The 20,098-nt window shown below is 37.2% G+C and overlaps 1 protein-coding gene across 3 annotated transcripts in view; it reads left to right on the top strand.

Moving 5' to 3' along the window:
• The window catches only part of tll1 (tolloid like 1), a 69,556-nt gene that overhangs the window by 43,177 nt on the left and 6,281 nt on the right, over positions 1–20,098 (top strand). For all 3 annotated transcript variants that reach the window (XM_015383841.1, XM_015383839.1, XM_015383838.1), the window contains 8 exons: positions 176–292; positions 564–709; positions 1,921–2,116; positions 3,424–3,549; positions 6,659–6,819; positions 6,944–7,124; positions 11,065–11,190; positions 17,409–17,536. In XM_015383841.1, the coding sequence (XP_015239327.1) occupies positions 176–292; positions 564–709; positions 1,921–2,116; positions 3,424–3,549; positions 6,659–6,819; positions 6,944–7,124; positions 11,065–11,190; positions 17,409–17,536 (1,181 nt within the window). The remainder of the gene's footprint in view (positions 1–175; positions 293–563; positions 710–1,920; positions 2,117–3,423; positions 3,550–6,658; positions 6,820–6,943; positions 7,125–11,064; positions 11,191–17,408; positions 17,537–20,098) is intronic.

Below are 20,098 nucleotides of genomic sequence, written 5' to 3'. Positions count from 1 at the left end.
GAGGTGTGCTTTTTCAGAGACAGATGATTTCAATATTATAGAATGATAATAGGTTTGTTTAAAAATTGAGGCTTATTGGTCTGGGCATCTGAACTTGAATTTAGAAATATAATGTTCCATATAATCAATGATTAAGAGGATTTTGTGGATTTGATTTTCTGTTTGTGATTCACAGGCAGGTTTTGTGGAGACAAAATCCCTGATGTTTTAATTTCAGCTGACAGCAGAATGTGGATCGAGTTTCGCAGTAGCAGCAACTGGGTGGGCAAAGGCTTTGCTGCTGTCTATGAAGGTAACAGCTCAAATAAATGATCAGATCAATACATTAAACTGACTAGTTATCAGTTAACATGCATATGCTGTGACCTGCACTTTCCAGATATAGTGCAGGTCTGTTTGATGATAAAACATTTCAGGACACTGAATCTGTTTACTTTTAATTTTAGTTTTAGTATTAATTGTGTAGACAGATTGTGTTTCAGGTGTCTGTGGTCAGCATGGATTCATTCTAACTCATCCTGGCGGACTCTGACTGCTCTATTGCTCTCTTTTCTTCTGTTTAGCGATCTGTGGAGGGGAAATCACCAAGGACAGTGGGCAAATTCAGTCTCCAAACTATCCTGATGACTACAGGCCCTCCAAAGAGTGTGTTTGGAGGATCACTGTGTCTGAGGGATACAATGTTGGACTTAGTTTCCAGGCCTTCGAGGTGACCCACTCCCACTCTGTGTGTGTTTGTGTGTGTGTGTCACTGGGTGCAAGAGCTTCGATGGTCTAGGTCAAATTTTATCCTTGAATGGCTGCTAGAGTTAATAAAGACCCCAGTCCATCTGGTGTTTTCTATTGGGGTTAGTTCCATAGTAAATGTTTTCTCTCTTTCCTATTTTTCTCCCATTTTTGTTGTTTATGTTTGCTGCTCTTTTCTATTGCTCCTTTTCTAATGAGCAGAGACTTGTTCAATCAGAAATGAAAAGTTGCATGAATTAACTGAGAAAGTTTTGGAAATTTAATTCCAGATGTGGGCCTTTCTTTGTGAACTTTGTATGTTTTCATCCCATACCCTGGCTTCCTCTCACAGTCTAAAAAACATTCTTATCTCTTGGGTTTGACCACTCCGAATTCCGCTCACTTTTGAGTGTTCAAACATAGTTGTGCGTCTTGCTCTTTGATGTAATGACAACAAGGTGTACCCCACCTCTGGAGATAAGACACCAATCCCGCACAATTGTGCAACAATATCACATAGGTTTAATAAAACAGTGCCATGGGGAATCAATCATTCAATGATATCTAAAGCTAAATAAAATATAATACCTGGCATGTTATAGTAGTGTATGTAAAACTCTACAGAGGATCCTTTGGTGAAGTCCTGATTCTATGTCTACTGTGAATATTAAGTTTCACTTTAAATAGGAAAGCAGGAACATTTGTGATAAACTTGGCAAAAAATATTTTGGCTGTCTTAAACTTAGTACAGCTGCACTATAAAGAGTGATGTAAGTGTAAAACTGCTATGCAGTGTGTTAAACCTCACTTCTTGGAGGTGCAGAAACCTACAGATTCTTTTTTTCTCTCAGGGCTGGACTAATCGTGGGTCTCTGTTGGGGAATAATTATAAAGAGTCATTTTCCTCAGTGTTACCCATTTTCTATGAATCTTCTCAGCAGTTAGTTTAGAGATATCCTTTAATTTTGTTGCTTAAAAAAACATAAAGCATGTTTTTTACAATTTATGGCAACTGATCAAATAAAACCGGGTTTGGTAGTATGATTCTGTATGAACTACACTGCTGCTGACTGATTCAGTTTATTCGTGCTATATAAACTAATACATAATCACTACAAATTGATGGTAAATTGATGATTAGAAGTTCACTGTAACCATCTCATTAAACACGTGTATGCATGTGTTTGTGTGTAGATAGAGAGGCACGACAGCTGTGCCTACGACTACCTGGAGGTCCGTGACGGCCCACTTGACACAAGCCCCTTGATTGGTCGATTCTGTGGCTACGACAAGCCTGAAGATGTTCGCTCCACGTCCCACACTCTGTGGATGAAGTTTGTCTCAGATGGCACCGTGAACAAGGCTGGTTTTGCTGCCAACTTTTTCAAAGGTAGGTGAACTTGATTAACTCCTCAAAACCAGAGTTGGGTAGAGTACCAAAAATTTGTATTAAAGTAAGACTAGCACTACTTTATCATATTATATGACGTCATACACACTCTGCTTTGTTTTAAAAAAAAATATATAAAAAATATAACTGCGGATGTCTGGGGCACAGTGATTCGCCTACACGTTATGAATGCTGGCATACCATAAAGAATAAATTATGAACAGTTTAGTTTGTGCCTTCAAGTCGTTGCCCATAGGAAGACGTTACTTGGATATAACCTAACGGAATATCTTCAGAACAGCTCCAAATGACACAAAACTAATATGGGTGAGTAGAACATGATGTAATAACGTAAAATCAAGGGCCCAATGTAAAAAAAAACGTAAGTGAAATTGGGATAAAATATCACCACTCTTGAGTAAGATTTCTGGCTCCTCCATCTATTGTGAATGACTTCATTTAATGAAAACAAGCTTGTTTTAAACAAATATTCATCATTAAGATACATTTTCTTATTTGTTGTACTCAAGGATTATTGGTTACCCTTTTTAAATCCACCGGGTTGCTGGCGAACCATTTTAAAGCGTTTACAACTATTAACTCAGAATGCATGAAAATTAGCTAAAGTACTTTTTTTTTAAAAGTCACTCAAGTAAATGTAACTAGTTTCTAAAGCACAGTGCTTGTTCAGTCTCTACTTGTTCTGATCACATTTTCAAACATAAAACCACATTTACTGATTAAACATGCTTTAACATCACCACTATTTGCCCGTTATACTTCTGTGATTGAAAACTTTGTGTCACATTTTGGCTATTTTAGTTTGTCTTTCCCAATGTGGATGTATTTTACTTTGCTGCTGTTTCTGATTTCTAGGCTGACTCATATTCCTGTAAAATTGTTTCTTATGTCCATCCATAATAAAACTCTTATCTGTCTTGGTTAGACTGCTGAAGGAGCATTTGCAGTGTATTGCAAGCAACCTGTGTGGACCCATTTGCATTAGTGTGTTCTAAATGCTGTCGACATTATACAATCAGACTGTTTGTTGAATTGTATACCAAACAGACCCAGTGTGTTTTGGGTATAAGCCAATCCATTGGGGTTTTTCCTGGTTTTCTTATTTTTCTCTTTTGTTTATTTATTTTGTTGGTTTATTGTTCTTCAAGAATGTCACCACAGGTCCTCTTGTATTAAATGCAAATACAATAAATCTTCTTCCTTCATCGTATTTGTTAGTTTTTCTTTCTCATGCGGTTTTTCTATCCAAAGCATTTCACACATATTTCGACTGTTGTGTGTTCCAGAGGAAGATGAGTGTGCCAAGCCAGACAATGGTGGATGTGAGCAGAGGTGTGTAAACACTCTCGGCAGCTTCAAGTGTGCCTGTGACCCTGGCTATGAACTGGCTCCTGACAAGAAGAGCTGTGAAGGTAAAAAAGTCAGTGCCTGTGATTGTGTGTGTGAGAGTTATAGGAGACATGATTCTGTTGACGGGGCTGTGTGTGTCAGTAGGATGCAAGCGTGACTCAACAACATCCAAACAGCTTCCTTAACAGGAAAAAAACAGAGGGCACAAATCAACATGCCCTTTTATCTGGCTACATTACATAGTGGTTAAGAATTTCTTTTCAAATTGCTGTTCAACAATAAAAATACAACAATGTGCCTTTATGGGTGCCTTTGTCCTTTCAGATCATCCAACGTCTTATAGTACCTTGTTATTTCCTAGTGGTCAGAAGTTTTGAGACTACCTCCCAAGGTTGATAAGTATCTTAAATATGAAAAAAAAATGACTTAGCATGCTCTGTCATTCTGTGGCCTGGCTAGCCAGATTAATTTACACCATGTGCATGGCAAATTACTTTAGAAAGGAGCGTGTAAAACCTATTTACAATGGCAGGACTAACAATCAAACTATGGATGTAATGCAAAAAGTCTTTAAAGGAATAAATCTCTAACAGCAGCCAGTTAATGATATAAACAGCTCTTTCAGGACACAATAAAGGGCATCATTAAAACATTGCTTTGTTGCAGCTGTTATCTACTGTTATGGTTAAAGAAAACCGCTGTAACACTGTGGGCCCTCCTCCTGTGATGTGTTTGGTTTGGTCTGTTTTAGATTCGAGAGTATCTAGCCTCACCAGACCGATTTAGGCCTCATGTAAAACAGTCTGGCTTACCAGGCTAGTCATTCTGCATCATCGACATCTGATTTAATTGACTCTAACTCTGCAAATTGTGAGAAACGAGAGAGCCATTGATTTTGGTTAACTAATCCAAAAGGATTTTCATCTTGTTTTCATATAGTGTACGTCATTTAAGTATCAAACACATTATAGCAATTCAATAGAGAGTGCTATACTGAAAAAGATCCAGTTTGAAAGGGAGTTTAATCCAATTGTCATCAGCAAAATAAAAAATAGTATGTATTTACTGAATATTGATTCCAAAGGCAGCTGAAAAATCATACTATTATATACTACTGTTATTCTGCTTTTTGTTTTTGTGGAGTTCATTATGATGTGATGTGAAATTCCTGGTTTGTGCACCCCATTTATTGGTGAAGTTAATACTGATTCTTAAAACTAAGTAGCAAAAAAATATTAACTGAGGGTATACCAGAAGGAATAGGTTGCTGAAGAGGTGGTTTGTGTTTTGCCTGTACAAACGTAAGTTGAATGGATTGTCATTGGAAAACATCTAGTTTGCCTCAAAAAATTCACTGTTTATATTAGACTTGGTTGTTAAGTGATTTTTTTACTCCAACTTATGGCTTATAAAGACTGTAAAAGTGCTTATAATTTATCTGTTTTGCAACATAGCTGGATTTGATCAGCATTTTCTAATTTGCTGTGTGAGTATAGTTCTGCAACTTCTATTTGATATGAATATTTGTATGTTTATGAAGTCAAGGTATCAATTCCTTGTAAATGCGACTGAGCAATAAATACAATTTTGACATTTTCTGTTTGTGCTGAAATATAGGAGCCTGTTTTTCTCAGGCTAATTTAGAATTATGTGCTAGGAATCCAGTTACCTTTGTATTGTTAAACTGCATATATCTTAGCCTTTCCAGTCCTCCAATTACCAAAGTGTTCTTTGTAAAAGAATAATAATAAAAAAAAATTTTTTTTTTTTTTTTATTTATCCTTTATTTAACCAGGTAATACCCATTGAGATTAAAAATCTCTTTTGCAAGGGAGAACTAGGCCAAGATAGGCATAAATGAATGTAATCAAAAGGTTGCCTCATAAGAAATAGATTCCCAAGTTTCAAATGATCATTTTGCTTTAACCAGGTTATTATTATAATAGAAGAAAATAAATGCTTTGATCAGTTTTAAGTAGTTATAAAGAAACAGCTCTGGCAGGTTGATAAAAAATGAAATGTCAATTAATTATTTAAACTTATGGATCCAGTTTGGATCAATAACAGATATAATCAATCATCCCCATAATTATCTGGTTATCTACAAGTATTCATCAATTGAGGCAACAGCAAAAAAATAATTTTAAAGTAAGTAAAAACTGTTTTATAACTAATCTATGCTGTCTTTCTCAGGCTGATTTAGAATAATGTGCTAGACTCTTTCATTGAAAAAATATCTTAAAAACTACACAAGAAATGAGAAATGTGTTCTTGTTCTTGATCTTAAACTGGCAAGAACAAGAAAAAGGTTCATGAGAGAAGATAAGCTGCCAAGCTCATAAAAGTCACATCTGCTGTAGGGTATGTTACACCCATAAAAAAAACCACAACAGCAAGACAACGGCAGAGGAGCCTGTTTTTCAGATTGATCAGGAGGAGAGCAAAATGCTTTATATTACTTAAAATATGAATCATGCAAATCTTCATATTTTTTTTCAACACACAATCTCCCAAGCTATATCCATAACATAACTGATCACTGTTTCCACACCTGATATGAGGGAGGAATATATGAACAAAACAAAAAGCAAAAATCATCTACGCTTTTCCAATTTAATACCCATCCAAATCCTGATCAACTGCACATTTCTCAGACAGTATAAAGTTCTGCCCATATTCTATGTCTACAACAAGCAGCAAAAACTGCTGCACCAACAAAATTATGTCATTTTATTCCTGCATCTGAGAGAGCGAGAAAAACTGCTCCCTTCCTTTGGAATATGTAGGAAGCTAAATGGCAGTAGCAGACTGATGGATTCAGATTGCCCAGATAAAATTAGTCCTTGGGCTTTAAATCCTGGAGCTTACCCTGGAAAAGTGTTTATAGTCAGTTTGAATATCTTTACTTAGATAAGGAAACCTTTTTTTTCCTTTACTGAATCTAATTGGTTTCTGGTTTAACTTGCATCTGTGTGACAGTAGAGTGGTTTGATTTATTTTAACTTTGACCCGTTTCCTTTTTTCCTGTGAATAAATGTAAATAAAGTAAAATGAATAAAGCTGAATGACATGTTTTCATACATAATGTCAGTATCCTGAGTTTTCTCATATACAAAATAATCTTGTTTATGGTTTGTGTGCCTGATTTGTTTACATCTGTGTGTTTTTCAGCGGCCTGTGGTGGTCTTCTATCCAAACTGAATGGAACCATCAGCACTCCTGGTTGGCCTAAAGAATATCCACCCAACAAGAACTGTGTGTGGCAGGTGGTGGCCCCCACTCAGTACCGCATTTCCATGCAGTTTGAAGCTTTCGAGCTGGAGGGCAATGAGGTGAGCGTCTCTACGTTTATGTATGCAGCTTGGCCCACTACTAGGTTTTAATGCAACATCCAAACAATTCCTTCTGCATTGGCGCTATAAGATCCTAACACGATCCTTGTGTGTGTGTGTTTAGGTTTGTAAATACGATTATGTTGAGGTGCGGAGTGGCCTCTCGTCCGACTCTAAGCTGCATGGGAAATACTGTGGCACAGAAGTGCCTGAGGTCATCACCTCTCAGTACAACAACATGAGGATTGAGTTCAAGTCAGACAACACAGTTTCCAAGAAAGGCTTCAAAGCTCACTTCTTCTCAGGTAAGACTAAAAGCAAGAATTTGTCTTCGACAGACTGTTCTGATTAAAGGCATTTTAATACAACAGATTAAAAGCAACATCTGAATAAACAGACAGATACATGAGAGAAGTAAAACAAGGTTCAGGATCGGGGTTTGTGGGTTCTGATGGCTGGCACCAGTGAAATCTAGTCAAATTACCAAATTATTAAGCTAAGCCTAGGTCCTGTCCTCTTTCTAAGTTTAATTCTAAAATAAGTTTGAGAACTCGTACCGTTCTGGTTATGTACTTCTCAATGAGGATTTTCTAAGAACAGAGAGGCAATAAATAAATCCATTTAAAACTTAGGTTTTTTTAATTATCTAGAATATATGGTCAAGAAACATTACTAAAAGTCCACTTCAATTTTTATTGTTCTGCATATATATTAGCCCTTCCAGTCCTCCAATTACCACAGTGTTCTTTGTAAAAGAATAATACACATAGAGATCTTCTAAACCAAAAAAACAATTTCAAAAGGTTATTTTATAAGAAATAGATTCCCAAGTTTCAAATGATCATTTTGCTGCTTTAAGTTAGATACTTAACATTTTCTGTGAATAAATATTTCAAGTTGTAATATTTAGTGAAAGGTTTTAAGTTAAATATTCATTTTACTCATATACCTTTTTATTTGGCTGTTCCTACATTTATACATATTCCTTGCATATAAAAATTTTTCATTAAAACAAGAACTTTGTTTCTGTTAGAAAATGACACAGTCACATCTCAAAAGATAATTGAAATCTTTTTTTCTGTTAATATTTTAGCAAAACAAAATGGCGCATGAAACATATTTTTATATAATCTCAGTAATCAATGAGAGTTAAAGGGCATTTTGGTTACCCAAATAAGTCGAAGCTAAGTGTTAAATTGCTCAAAATTCTAACAGCAAAATAACTGAGTGAAAAAAATAAGTCAAAATAGAAATGAAAACTTTGAAATGCAAATTACCATTGCAGTTTAATTTCTGATTATCTAAAAAGTCCTTCAGCAGAGCTGCAGTTGTTACTTAAAAATTAGTTGTGTGAAAACAGACTAACTCCTGTGTGTTTTCTGTATGCCTACAAGGTTTAGTAGTTGAAGTAATACCAATGTCTGTGTACGTTTAAGGGCTCTGTACATTCCTGTCATGCTGTTACTACTGAGCCTTCTTCCAGTCTGCAGCCTCCTGCACCCATCCTCCCCTCTCTTTCCTCAGACATGCTGACAACTCTAAACAGATACAGTATGCTACTGAAATTTCTAGCCTGAAATGATTCTGCCAATTAACATGCTCAGGCCAGACTTGCGACACTTTTCATAAAGTGGAATAAATGACTTTAAAATCTTAACTAAATCACTCTTTGCCAGGAATTTAGTTTCGAGCTCTCTAAATTCACAACGTTTTATATTACTTTATTCTCATCAGGTAAAATTGTGTAAACCTGTGTTGATTTACCTAATTATCATTTTAGGGCTTTAAAATGGAAATGAATGTAGAAATGTCCTTCTTTATGTAAAATTGTTTTTCCTAATATCGTTATCATGTTTTCCTGAGATGCAGCTTTAATTGCTGCAACATCCAGGTTTTTTTTTTTTTTTGGCAGGTCAGAAAGAATCACTTGGGACACCAACACCCTTAATTTGTGATGATCCCCCTATATATTTTTAGTAGCAGATGTGTGTAAACCGACATTTAATGAATTAGTGTATATCCCCTTGCAGAAAATCCAACTACCTGCAGAGTCTTTAAAATATTGAGGTTGGTAGATCATCATGCTTTGAGGAAATTCCTTGGTATGGATGATGTACGCTTATTTACAACTTCTAGGGATGTGTTTTAGGGTTGGCAGAAAGCCTGAAATTTATCCTCCCAAATGCTACTAATACATAAGTGTATGCATTTGCTTCTGTGGTTATCTGGACATGTTCTTGACCTGAAGATGGCTGCATTGATCGATGTGCCGCGTTGGGTGCAAAGCCTCTTAGCCAGTGATAGGGTAACACTGAGCCCGCAATAACCCAACATCAGACACACATCCACACACATAAAAACACCGTGACCAGGATTTAGTAGTTTCATTAAAATCAAATCTAGCTGAGTTGAGGTGAGAGTCAACATCTGTGTCTAATCTTACAGCTCTTTGTAAGGATTCATGGTCCCAGGCACAAACACAACGCAACACTGTCCTCATTTTAATTGTCAGGTGATCTTGCTCAGTCACTGGCCCATCCTCAACTCTTTCCTTTGTGCAACGTGGCAACCCCACACATATCCCAATTCACACCTGCTGCCTGCACCCTGTCATCTACTCCGCCACTGCAGAGTCTGGTTCCTCTAAATGGCTTTGTCCTCAGTCAGCCACCCAGAAGTGGTCAGAAAAAGCCGCAAATTAAAGGATGAGAGAGAGAGAATATAACCGAGGAGAGACACACAGCTCTCCAATTGTGTTGAATTTAACCCTTTTGAGTTCCTCTGGCTCAGTTCAAAAGCTTCAAAATATTTTACTTTCACTTTGTTGAGATTATATACAAAAAGTTTCATAAAATAACTATTTTGGAACAGTTCTAATTAGATTCAGTTATGTCTATTCATATTTAGACCTTATTTAAATTGTAACCACCATTTAATAAAATTAAAGCAATATCAAGTTTGTCTCAACTACCTTTAAATATGAAGAGACCAATTGAGTCTCATAAAGGCCAGAAGCCGGATCTGCCAATAGCCCCAAATATAGTTTTTTTTGTCTCTCTTTTAGACTTAGAAGTACACAGATTTTTTTCAACAGTTTCCCCAAATGATATCTCAAACTCTTCTAGAATGGATAAAGAGCATCTTTTTGTATCTTTTCACAGATTAATAGCTAATTTCAGTTATTTTATTATATATATTTTTTTTATAATCCTAACCCTGCTATGAGTTTCTTCATATATTTGTTTCTGACCAATTTGTTCTGTTCCTTCATCCTCAGGATGGAGGTCGTCATCTGATGTACTCTAGCAAACATCTGCGTCCTTTACTTTATATCTGGATCTACACTGAGATTGCATCATACACTTGGGCATTCTGTTAAACAAATAGATTACTTCCAAGAGCATTTATTTGATCTTGTTTTAATTTTAGTAGTGTCTGAGAGGAATCAGGTGCACACAACACTTTACAGATTATTGTTCCTTCCATTTTACAATAACAAGTCTACTTAGTCTTGTTCTGTTATCAAAAGTCTGAATTTATTACATCAAAGATTGTGGTTTTTAGGTTAAAAAATATAATTTATTTTAAATGGTATACTTATAAAATGACACCGTCTTTATTACTCTATAGGATAAGCAGTGGATAAAAAAGTAACACTTAGCTCACATAGGAGTCAATACACATACGGTACATAAAAGGCACCTAAAGTCCAAAAATGCACAGCTGTGGTACGTTTGAACATTTCACCCTGTTAGTTTAATGTTGAAAGGTACACCAGAGAGCTAGTATTACAAGTCAAACAAATGTCAAACAACACCTTGTAGCTCTTAGCAGAGAATCAGCTGCTTTGGATTAACTTTTCTAATGCCATTTTGTCCACATCTCTCCATTTTTAGCTAATTTTTGTAAAATGTTTTTTATAAAGTTTAAGATGATATATTGGTTTCACTTTGTGTCAGGTAAAACATCTCATGTTAGGATGTTTTTGTTGATTCCTTTTAGCTTTGTGCTTAAAAACTATTGTTAAAAGCTGAGTAATGTTCTTCTTTACATGTTATTTAATGTATTCACCACTTTCATCACAGTCTCTTGCATCACTGCCTGCTTTTTGCTTTGGGTTTCTTGCCATTGCCCCTCCCATCCCTACCTGTCATTTAAGGCTTTTTCCACTTTCTCCTCCCACTTCCCTCTTCTCATCTTAGTTGTTTCCACATAAGTGATGTGCTGCATGTGTGTCTCTCACAGACAAAGATGAATGCAGTAAGGAAAACGGCGGCTGCCAGCACGAGTGCATCAACACTGTGGGCTCGTATGTTTGTCATTGTCGCCACGGCTTTATCCTGCATGAGAACAAACATGACTGTAAAGAAGGTGGGTTCATGTTTCACTCACTTCTTGGGTTAAAAACTAAAGAAGGCACTTGCGTGTTGTTAATACATTTGTGCTAACAATTTGCTCAGTCATAAACACTACTGTACTTTTTTTTCAATGAAGGGTCAAAACTCTTCCCTTCATGATGATTCAAGTAAATTTTCTATCAACGTTTAGGCTATCTTAGTTAGCCTCTCCACCTAGGAAAGTTTGCATGGCTGTGCTGTTATGTTTATGATATGTAATTGACACAAATCCATTTTTCTATTATGTTTTATTATGTGCGATTAGTTCTTTGTTGAAGCAATGTGTATATAAGAAATAAACTACAACTTTTCTTGACATATCAGTCACTCAAACTGCAAGAATTTACATCCATCAGGAATGGCAACTTGAGGTTGAGACTCTTAAGTAACGTCATAAGTCACGAAAAAAGTGGCTTAGTGTTGTTGTCTATGTGGTGCTATGATTGAGGGGTGCTTACACTCCTACATCAGAGGAACCAAACAGTTGTATAAAACATATGGCGCAGCACACGGACCCAATAGCTCTGGGTAAGCTTCAGCAATACATTTGCTTTTCAAGAACAAGGGACTCACCTTTGCTAACAATGATGCTCAGATGTTGGACAAAGAGGACAGATTGTATGAAAAAGGGGTGAAGGAAGCCATCTTATTCCAAATGTACAACTTATTCCAAATGATAGATTAATGACCTGAGAGAATGGCAGGTGGGTTTCTATTTTTCACCTGCCTTGCCAGGCACCTGCACATTTGTTGCAATCCTGTTTTTGTCAAAACCAGAGTCGTTGGCTCCCCCTTAGGTATAAATAGGGTCACTGCATCTGATTTATTAGCTTGGACTTCCTACGTATTGTGAAAAAATATCAGGAGCTCTGGGCAGGAATAAAAAAAAAACATTCCATCTCTATATGCTTTTATAGTAATTTAGAGCAACCCTAGAAACAAGCCAAAATTTTGACGGTTTACAATATTTTGCATATAACCTATAATCTAAAGCTAACACCAACATACCACTCAAACACTATCCCTCTATTTTTGTCGATTGCCTCGGGAGGCTCTTGGTGGGTTACCATCACGGAAGTCTTCAAGTATTTATAACCTTTGATTTGACCATTAAGAATACAATGTAATGATGACATAAATAGAACTTTGTAGATATTAACCTGTGGTCTTGTAGATCACTGTGTTTAGCTGTTGATGAGGTCATCCACCAGCCTTCATCCATCATTTGCATTTTCCCAGACTCCTGTTTTGGTTTTGGGACTGGACTACACCCTATTCCAACCCCCAAACACTCAGGGTAGTCTGCATTGCAGGATATCCACTGACCATGTTTGACAATTTCTTGTGATGGTTGTGTAAGAAACACCTTTGAAATGTTCTCAATTCAAAATCTAACAACGTGTGTTGGAGGACAACGGCCTGTTGTTTCTGCTGGTAAGCAACACTTCACTTTGGGATTAATTTAATTTGCATCGAATAGCTTGATTAACAGGATGCATCTCGTCAATTAGGAGGGAATAGTTAATCTAACAGTCATTTTTAGTATCCAGAGAGAACCAAAGAATGCACAAGCAGAAGATGTAACCTTCATGAAGAGAGAGTCCGCACTGAGTGGCAGCACCAGGCAGCCCCACATAGATCCATAAAACTCAGAAGTAATATAGAACCAAAAGGAGCAGCCCATGTACTTTCTGTTACATCTCTTCAATGGACTCCTGTTCTCTTATTTCAGACCTTAAAAGTTCTTGTGACACCCTTTACTTGTAGATTTATACACACATGGACAGAATTTTTGGTATCCTTGTTCTATGTAAGAAAATCACACTATAGTTGCAAAAATAGCTTGCATTTTAGTAACGGTAAATAGAAGTTCTATAAAGTTGAACAAATCAACAATTTTCAACAAAATTATTTAAAAACAATAAACAGGCCTAGATAAAATTAAGTTACCCTTAGCTTAATATCTTTTTTGCACAACCTATTGAGGCAATCATTCCAATCAAACAATTCTTGCAACCATCAACAAGACTTCTGCTCCTCTCTGCAGGTGTCTTTTTCCACTCCTCATTAGTAAACTGCTCCAGTTTTCTCAGATTTGAAGGGTGCCTTTTCCAGAAGGCTGGTTTCAGCTCCCTCTAAAAATGCTTAATAGGATTTAGGCCAGGGTTCATAGAAGGCCACTTCAGAATGAAGTGCAGTGTTTTCCTCGTAGCCATTCTTTGCTCTTTTTTTGCTGTGTGTTTTTTGGCAATTATCCTGTTTCAGACCCATGACCTGCGCCTGATACCAAGTTTTCTGACACTGGGAAGTGCATTTCTCTCTAGAATCCATTCATAGTCTAGAGATTTAACTGTACCCTGCAGATATTTAATAAAACCTGTGCCAGATGGAGGGGAAAGGAGACTAGCACAAGGGGGCATCAGTCAGTAAACAAGAAATATAGAAGATCTCAAATAAAACCAGAAAACAACTAGAATGACAAAAAATTGAAATGAAACCGATGACTTAGAAAACACAGAGTGACATAAATCAAAACGTAACTAAAAACTCAGAGCCAAACAGTCAAGTAACCGCAAAATCATGACACGTCCACAGTTCTTTTCTTGATAGTCTTCATTTTAATGTGATTTGAGAGTTCCATTTTGTCTCATCTATCCATAGGAATTGTCCCAGAAGGTTTGTAGATTGTCAGAGCATGCAAGTTGGCGTCGTGTCAAACTACATACTCCTCCTTGGTTGCCTCAAGTTGAGTCCATTCTAACTCAAGCAACGGTGGATGGTGTGATCTGACACTAATGCAGCTTGAGCTTGATTTTCACCTTTAATCACTTTAGGTTTTTAGGTCTTATAACAGACCTTTAATTAACAAGTTTTGTTCACTTTATTTTCAGTCTTTTGTAGAGTTATAATTTTTGTCCAGGCCTATTTAATCTTTTTATTATTCTATTGAAGTACAGTTAAGTAAAATGTCTGACTTTTATTTTCTCAATTTAATATAGTATTACTGTATATATTATTATTATATTTTATTTATATTAGTATTTCATATATTATTATTATTTCTCATTACTATTGCCAGTTAAGTTTTTCCTGTGACCAATGTGGCTTTTTCTTCTATTATATGAAGTGCACAAACTCTTTTGTCCCTATCTGCATCATACCATAGAGTTGTGCATGAAAATGTACATACCCTTCCTTAAAAGACACAGAAAAATAATTTTTGAAGCTTGTAAACATTAAGGCAGGCATCCCCAAAGTCAGTTCTTAAGGGCCGCTGTCCTGCAGGTTTTAGAGGTTTCTCCGCCTTAGGACAGCTTTCTTTCTGATGATTGCAGTTCAGCCAAAGCCTGTCAATGAACTATCAATGTAAATCAGCTGTGCTGGACCAGGGAAACTTCTAAAACCTGCAGGCAGCTGCCCTCGAGGACCAGCTGTGGGGAGGCCTGCATTATCAGACACACTCAGGCCTTAAGTGCATCAAATAAAGTGTGTACGGATGCATCTGATGCTTGTCTACCTTCCTGATTTGATGTAGACATGTTTCACTGGCTCTTTAAGGTTGAATCAACAGCCTGCCTCAGAGTTCCTCAGATTTAATTTGAACCTTTCTCAAATGTCTCCTTCACAAGGATGTCTTTATACAAACCTGGAGCTAACTGTAAAGAATTTACGACTACTATTACTTTGAACATGTGCCAGCACACCCAAGATTTGGTGTCTTTGGCTTGTGACCACATCTTTACTTTCTCAAACAATTCCTTCATAGTCACCGTGTCTGGGTTCACTTGTCCCAGACTTGCCCCTAAATTCCCCAAAGAACTTAAAACTCAGAGCTGATATCAGGTTTTCTACTTGGTCAAGAAGTGATAAGATGAAAGAGCAAGAGACTAAAACAGGGAAAAATAAAGTATAATTATCCCTTAAATTATACACATTTTTATATAATAGTTCAAACCAAGCATGTGACCAATATTTTAAACAGTGTTACAGTAATTGGGATGTCAGTTACTGAAATAACTATTTCAGAATGGGTTAACAGTTTCCCCTTTCATAAAGTGAGAGCTAAAAAGTCCATACTTGGAGATTCTTCTTCCAATTTTCACATTTATCCCTGCTGGTCCCTGACTGGTGTGGGGGTGGTGTCACCTCTTGTGTCAAGAGAATGACTCAATCAGTAGGATCCCTGTTTTTACCATAGGAGACGATGTCACATGCCCGACTGTCTTGTCGTCATAAGGGCTTTCTGAACCATTTTTTGTCTGAGCTGTCACATCTCCTCCACATCAAGAGGAGTCAGTTGAGGTGGCTTGGACATCTTTTCGGGTGCCCCCACGACAGATGAGGCCAAATTTAATTTGTTTTGCTTTTTTGTCCTTATGTGAAATACTATTTGTGGTGTAAAACTAAAGGCTGCTACATATTCCATGAGAACTGAGATATTTGTTCCAACTCCTGCAGAGAATGCCCATAGTTTTGCTTTATCAGCCCTTTCTTAGGGCTTCTTACTGCTTGTTATTTGCCCAGATGGGTCCTGTGAGGAGGAACCTGACTACCAGGCATATCTGTGGTTATCCCAGATGGGCTTTTTTAATAACCAACAAGAGCGAAGAAAAAAGAAGAAGGAACATCGTCATTCCATATGTTGCTGGAGTCTCTGAAAAACTCAGGAGGATTTTCAACCAGCACTGGATCCCTGTGCACTTCAAAGCCTGAGACATAAACTGGTTTACCCCAAAGATAAGACATCCAGAAACAAGACTGACAACGTGGCTTATTATGTTCAGTGTAGTTAGGAGTGCACAGACCTGTACATTAGAGAGACCAAGCAATGGATGGTTGTCGGAGGGACTGGTGTCGCCAGTGTACAGCATCCTCCCTTCTGTCAGTGAGCCTTAGGGCAGCTGTGGCTACAAAGTAACTTGCCACCATCAGTGTCTGTGTGAATGGGTGAATGACTGAATGTAGTGTAAAGCGCTTTGGCCATTTACCTTATTGACATAGTGTCTTGGCAGAATGTTTTCCTTATGACGTACTGTGATTAGACCGGATTTAGATGCCAGTGTTTGGGTTTGAAAACCAAGGATACCGTATGTGTCTGTTGAACTTAACTGTACTTATGCTGTTCAAATCTGGTGGCTTAAATGGTCGAACACTCTACTTCTGCTCACTTGCAGTGTTTCCTTAATTATTCCAGTGGGGCATTCCTGCCTCCTTAGCACCATACTCCACTGGTGTTGGTAGCTTTTCCAAGTAGTGCGGGAGCAGACTTTGAGCTCCTATTTCATGTGCTTGCCATCCTCTGTACCTGCAACCACTACCAGTTCTCAATCAATCTTCAGTAACGTGTTATAGAGGGGAGGAGCTGGGCTGCTGAGCTTCTCTTGAAGTGTGAATACTTGGAGGCAAAAGAGACTTCTTTCCTGTTCTTCCAAACTCAAGAACAAGAAAGCATATTGGTTTTTGTGGTTTATGTAGCAGCCTTAACTCTGTATGTCAGTCCTAAAACATTATACCTATAATGAAGCATCATAAAGTTAAAATGATAATGTGGGGATATTCTTTTAGCAGGGACGGTGAAGCTGGTTAGAGGTAATGGAGAGATGAATGGAGCTAAACGCAGTGAAAACCTGAAAGAGAACCTAAAGGCTGTGAAATACTTAGGATTGGGGCCAGGCTTCCCCCTCCTGCAGGACAGTAACTCTAAACATATAACCAGAGCGACAGTGAATTAAATACAATGCATGAGAAATGGATATCAAGGAAACTCTCCAGGATATATAAATCCAAATGCACATAACACCCTTCAGATTTATGCAATACATCTTCTGGGCTTATCAAATAGAAAGGAAAAAGTCTTGGCTGATTCCCTGCAGCATCATTATGTCAGTGCTGAATGCAACTAAGTAAAGGATTTGGTTCTAAGATAAACCCAGTTTTCTGAAAAAGTGGAGGAATCAATGCTTTTTTACATTCTTCCAGTTCTTGGAGCAGTTTAGGCAGCAAATAGCAAGTACAGTGTGCATGCAAGTCTTGCAAAATTCACCCTGAACTTGTGACCAGGATGTTCTTATTTGAAATCCTTTTTCTTTCCTTGGGTTCCCTTTCCATTTCCTTTGACCTTTTCCTGTGCAGCCATGATTTACTTCCTTCCTATGTGTGTTTGCTCTTGTGTTTCTGCCTGTGTGTATCCAGCTGAGTGCGAGCATAAGATCCACAGCCCCAGTGGGACCCTGAGCAGCCCTAACTGGCCTGATAAGTATCCCAGCCGTAAGGAGTGCACCTGGGACATCACTGCCACGCCAGGACACAGAGTCAAGATAGTAAGTGTGCAGCCACATGAGGCTGAAGTAACAGCCTTCTTTGCAGCAACTCAACTTTCTCTCTACAGAATCATGTACAATGTAAAAGCCTTAGGGCCTGTCTTTTGATTTCTTTGTTCTTTTTTTCTAAAGAGACCCAAATGTGAATGGAGGAGAAAGCACACTTTCAGATATTTGGGTTAACTGCAATTGTGTGCGCATGTGTTAGTAAAAGGCCTTGGGCAGAGGCCATCTGTGTCCTTGTGTCTCTGTGTGTCCATACACACACATAGAGAGAGGCTGGCTCTTGTTTTTTTGTGCTCATTCACATGACTTAATTAATTAACCCACTAACAGTCTTATTAGCCAGTGTAAACCTGAGGTGGACAGATTTTATTGTATTTATTTCTTTTTCCGCTGAACCTTAACAGAAAGTCTTGTTTTCATTTCCCTTATTTCTTTTGCAGAGAAAATAGTTTCACATGTGAAAAAGATTAAATATAATCAAGAGTAGACTGCTCCAGGTTACAAAGCATATTCAAAGGAAAAGGTGGAGAAAGCCGAAGTTAATTTATGAGTGTCTGTGATGGCTAATTAGTTCAGACAGATGGTGTAAGGCCTTTAGGTAGATTTAACACAAACTAGGATATTAGGGGCCATTTGAAGAAAAAAAAAAAGCTTAAATGTGAGGAAGTGTTTGTTGTTTTAAGTACTACAATTTTCTCTGTTTTTGCAACTGCGTTGTTCTAGCTTTTAGCTTCAGTTATGCATTAGATTTACAAAGCATTTTTAACTAATTATGTTAAGTAGTATTATTAGGTTCCTGTCTCATCATCAAATAGCTGCTAAAAGGACACAATTAAAGGAGATAGAGAAATTTTGTAAAGTAATTAAAAGGACTTTGGAATTTGTTTATCAGCCTAAATAAATAAAAAAAATATATTTTTATATAGTTTAGTACTTTGATTATCTAAATTTACTCTGGTTACATTATTACATTTATAATTTTCCATGTGGACATTGTTACTGTTTTATGTTTTTTTCAAAGACTGCTGCTGTGTAGAGTTTCAGCTTTGTTGAGGGAAATAGAGAAAAGCTCATATTTAAAAGGTTCCTAATAATTACCTGTGTGAGTGTTACATTCAAACTATCCATCCATTTTCTGGCATGCATATCCCAAGTTGGGTCGCGAGGGGTACTGAAGCCTATCTCCAGCTGTCTATGGGCGAGAGGCGGGGTACTCCCTGGACAGGTCACTAGTCAGTCACAGAGAAACACAGGACAACCACATTCACACCTAAGGAGAATTTAGAGAAGCCAATTAACCTAACAGTCATGCTTTTGGATTGTGGGAGGAAGCCGGAGTACCTGGAGAGAACCCACGCATGCTCATGCAGAGAGACCCTGGGCTCAAACCCAGAAAATTCTTGCTGCAAGGCAGCAGTGCTACCCACTGCACCACTGAGCAGCCCACATTCAAACTACTTGGTCCCAATTCAGCCCCACTCAGGACTAAAACCATGGTTTTACAGAGATCATCTGCATTTGGCTCAGATTTTCTGCTGAGCCTTTTCCTGTATGCAGTAGAACATGCTGAAATTCACGGTGAAGCCACTATTTGCTGAATTAAAAGGATAATACACTCATGTTCATAATCCTCTCCAGCCACAGAGGAATAAACTACATCATGGAGGGATTTTGCAATATTTTCGTAACATTAATTAGTTTACGCAACATAAAAGAAACTTTGTAACTTTTTTCTTTTTTTGATTCCTGGATGTTATTTGTAAGATACAAGTCTTTGAATAACAAAATGTTGTTGCAAAAAGTGAAAAAGTAAAATCGTATACACTGCCAAATTAAGTTTTACACCATAAATTGCTTTTATGATCAGGATCCAATCCAATCCCTACTACCCAGCATCGAAAGTAAAGACCTAAGCCACTGCACCACAGGAGGCTGAATGAGCAGAGAGAAACATATTATAAATCTATATTAATTATGAAATCTGCACGTTATTAAATTGGCCTCCACTGTTCATTCATAAGTTAGAAAAATAATTTAAATAGATTTAAATGATGATGATTTCAGTTAAAAGAAGTGGTTAGAGAATTTGTATTCTTGTCTGTTTATGCATTTGGCAGATTCATCTCATTGTCTCTGGAAGAAAACTGCAGACATGCATATTTTATTACTTTCACCTGGCTAGACATTGTCACCCTTGTGGAGGCTGACTTGATCTTGTGGAATGGATCTTGAACTTGTGGAATGAATAAAGCCAGGGAACTTTGAATTCAGATTTTGTGAAATATGACCCAGTTGATTTGTTGTTCCATTAGAAACATACTTTATTCCCTAAAACAGAGGATGGAAATAATAATCCTCTCAAGTAGAATCTCCTAAATAATTGGATTTTTCAGTCATTCATATATTAATTATAAACTGAAGGCAAGATTACAGTAATTAATTAAATATGCATAATCTATGGACTAAATATAAATAAGACAAAAATTTAACTATAGAACGAGTTTTGGCATTTTACGGAGGAGAAGGGAAGTTTTGAGTCTGTAATAATAAATGGGT

Source organism: Cyprinodon variegatus, unplaced genomic scaffold (assembly GCF_000732505.1).
Source record: "Cyprinodon variegatus isolate N-32 unplaced genomic scaffold, C_variegatus-1.0 Scaffold296, whole genome shotgun sequence".
NCBI classification, from domain to species: Eukaryota; Metazoa; Chordata; class Actinopteri; order Cyprinodontiformes; family Cyprinodontidae; genus Cyprinodon; species Cyprinodon variegatus.
This window is presented reverse-complemented; position numbering and strand designations above follow the sequence as displayed.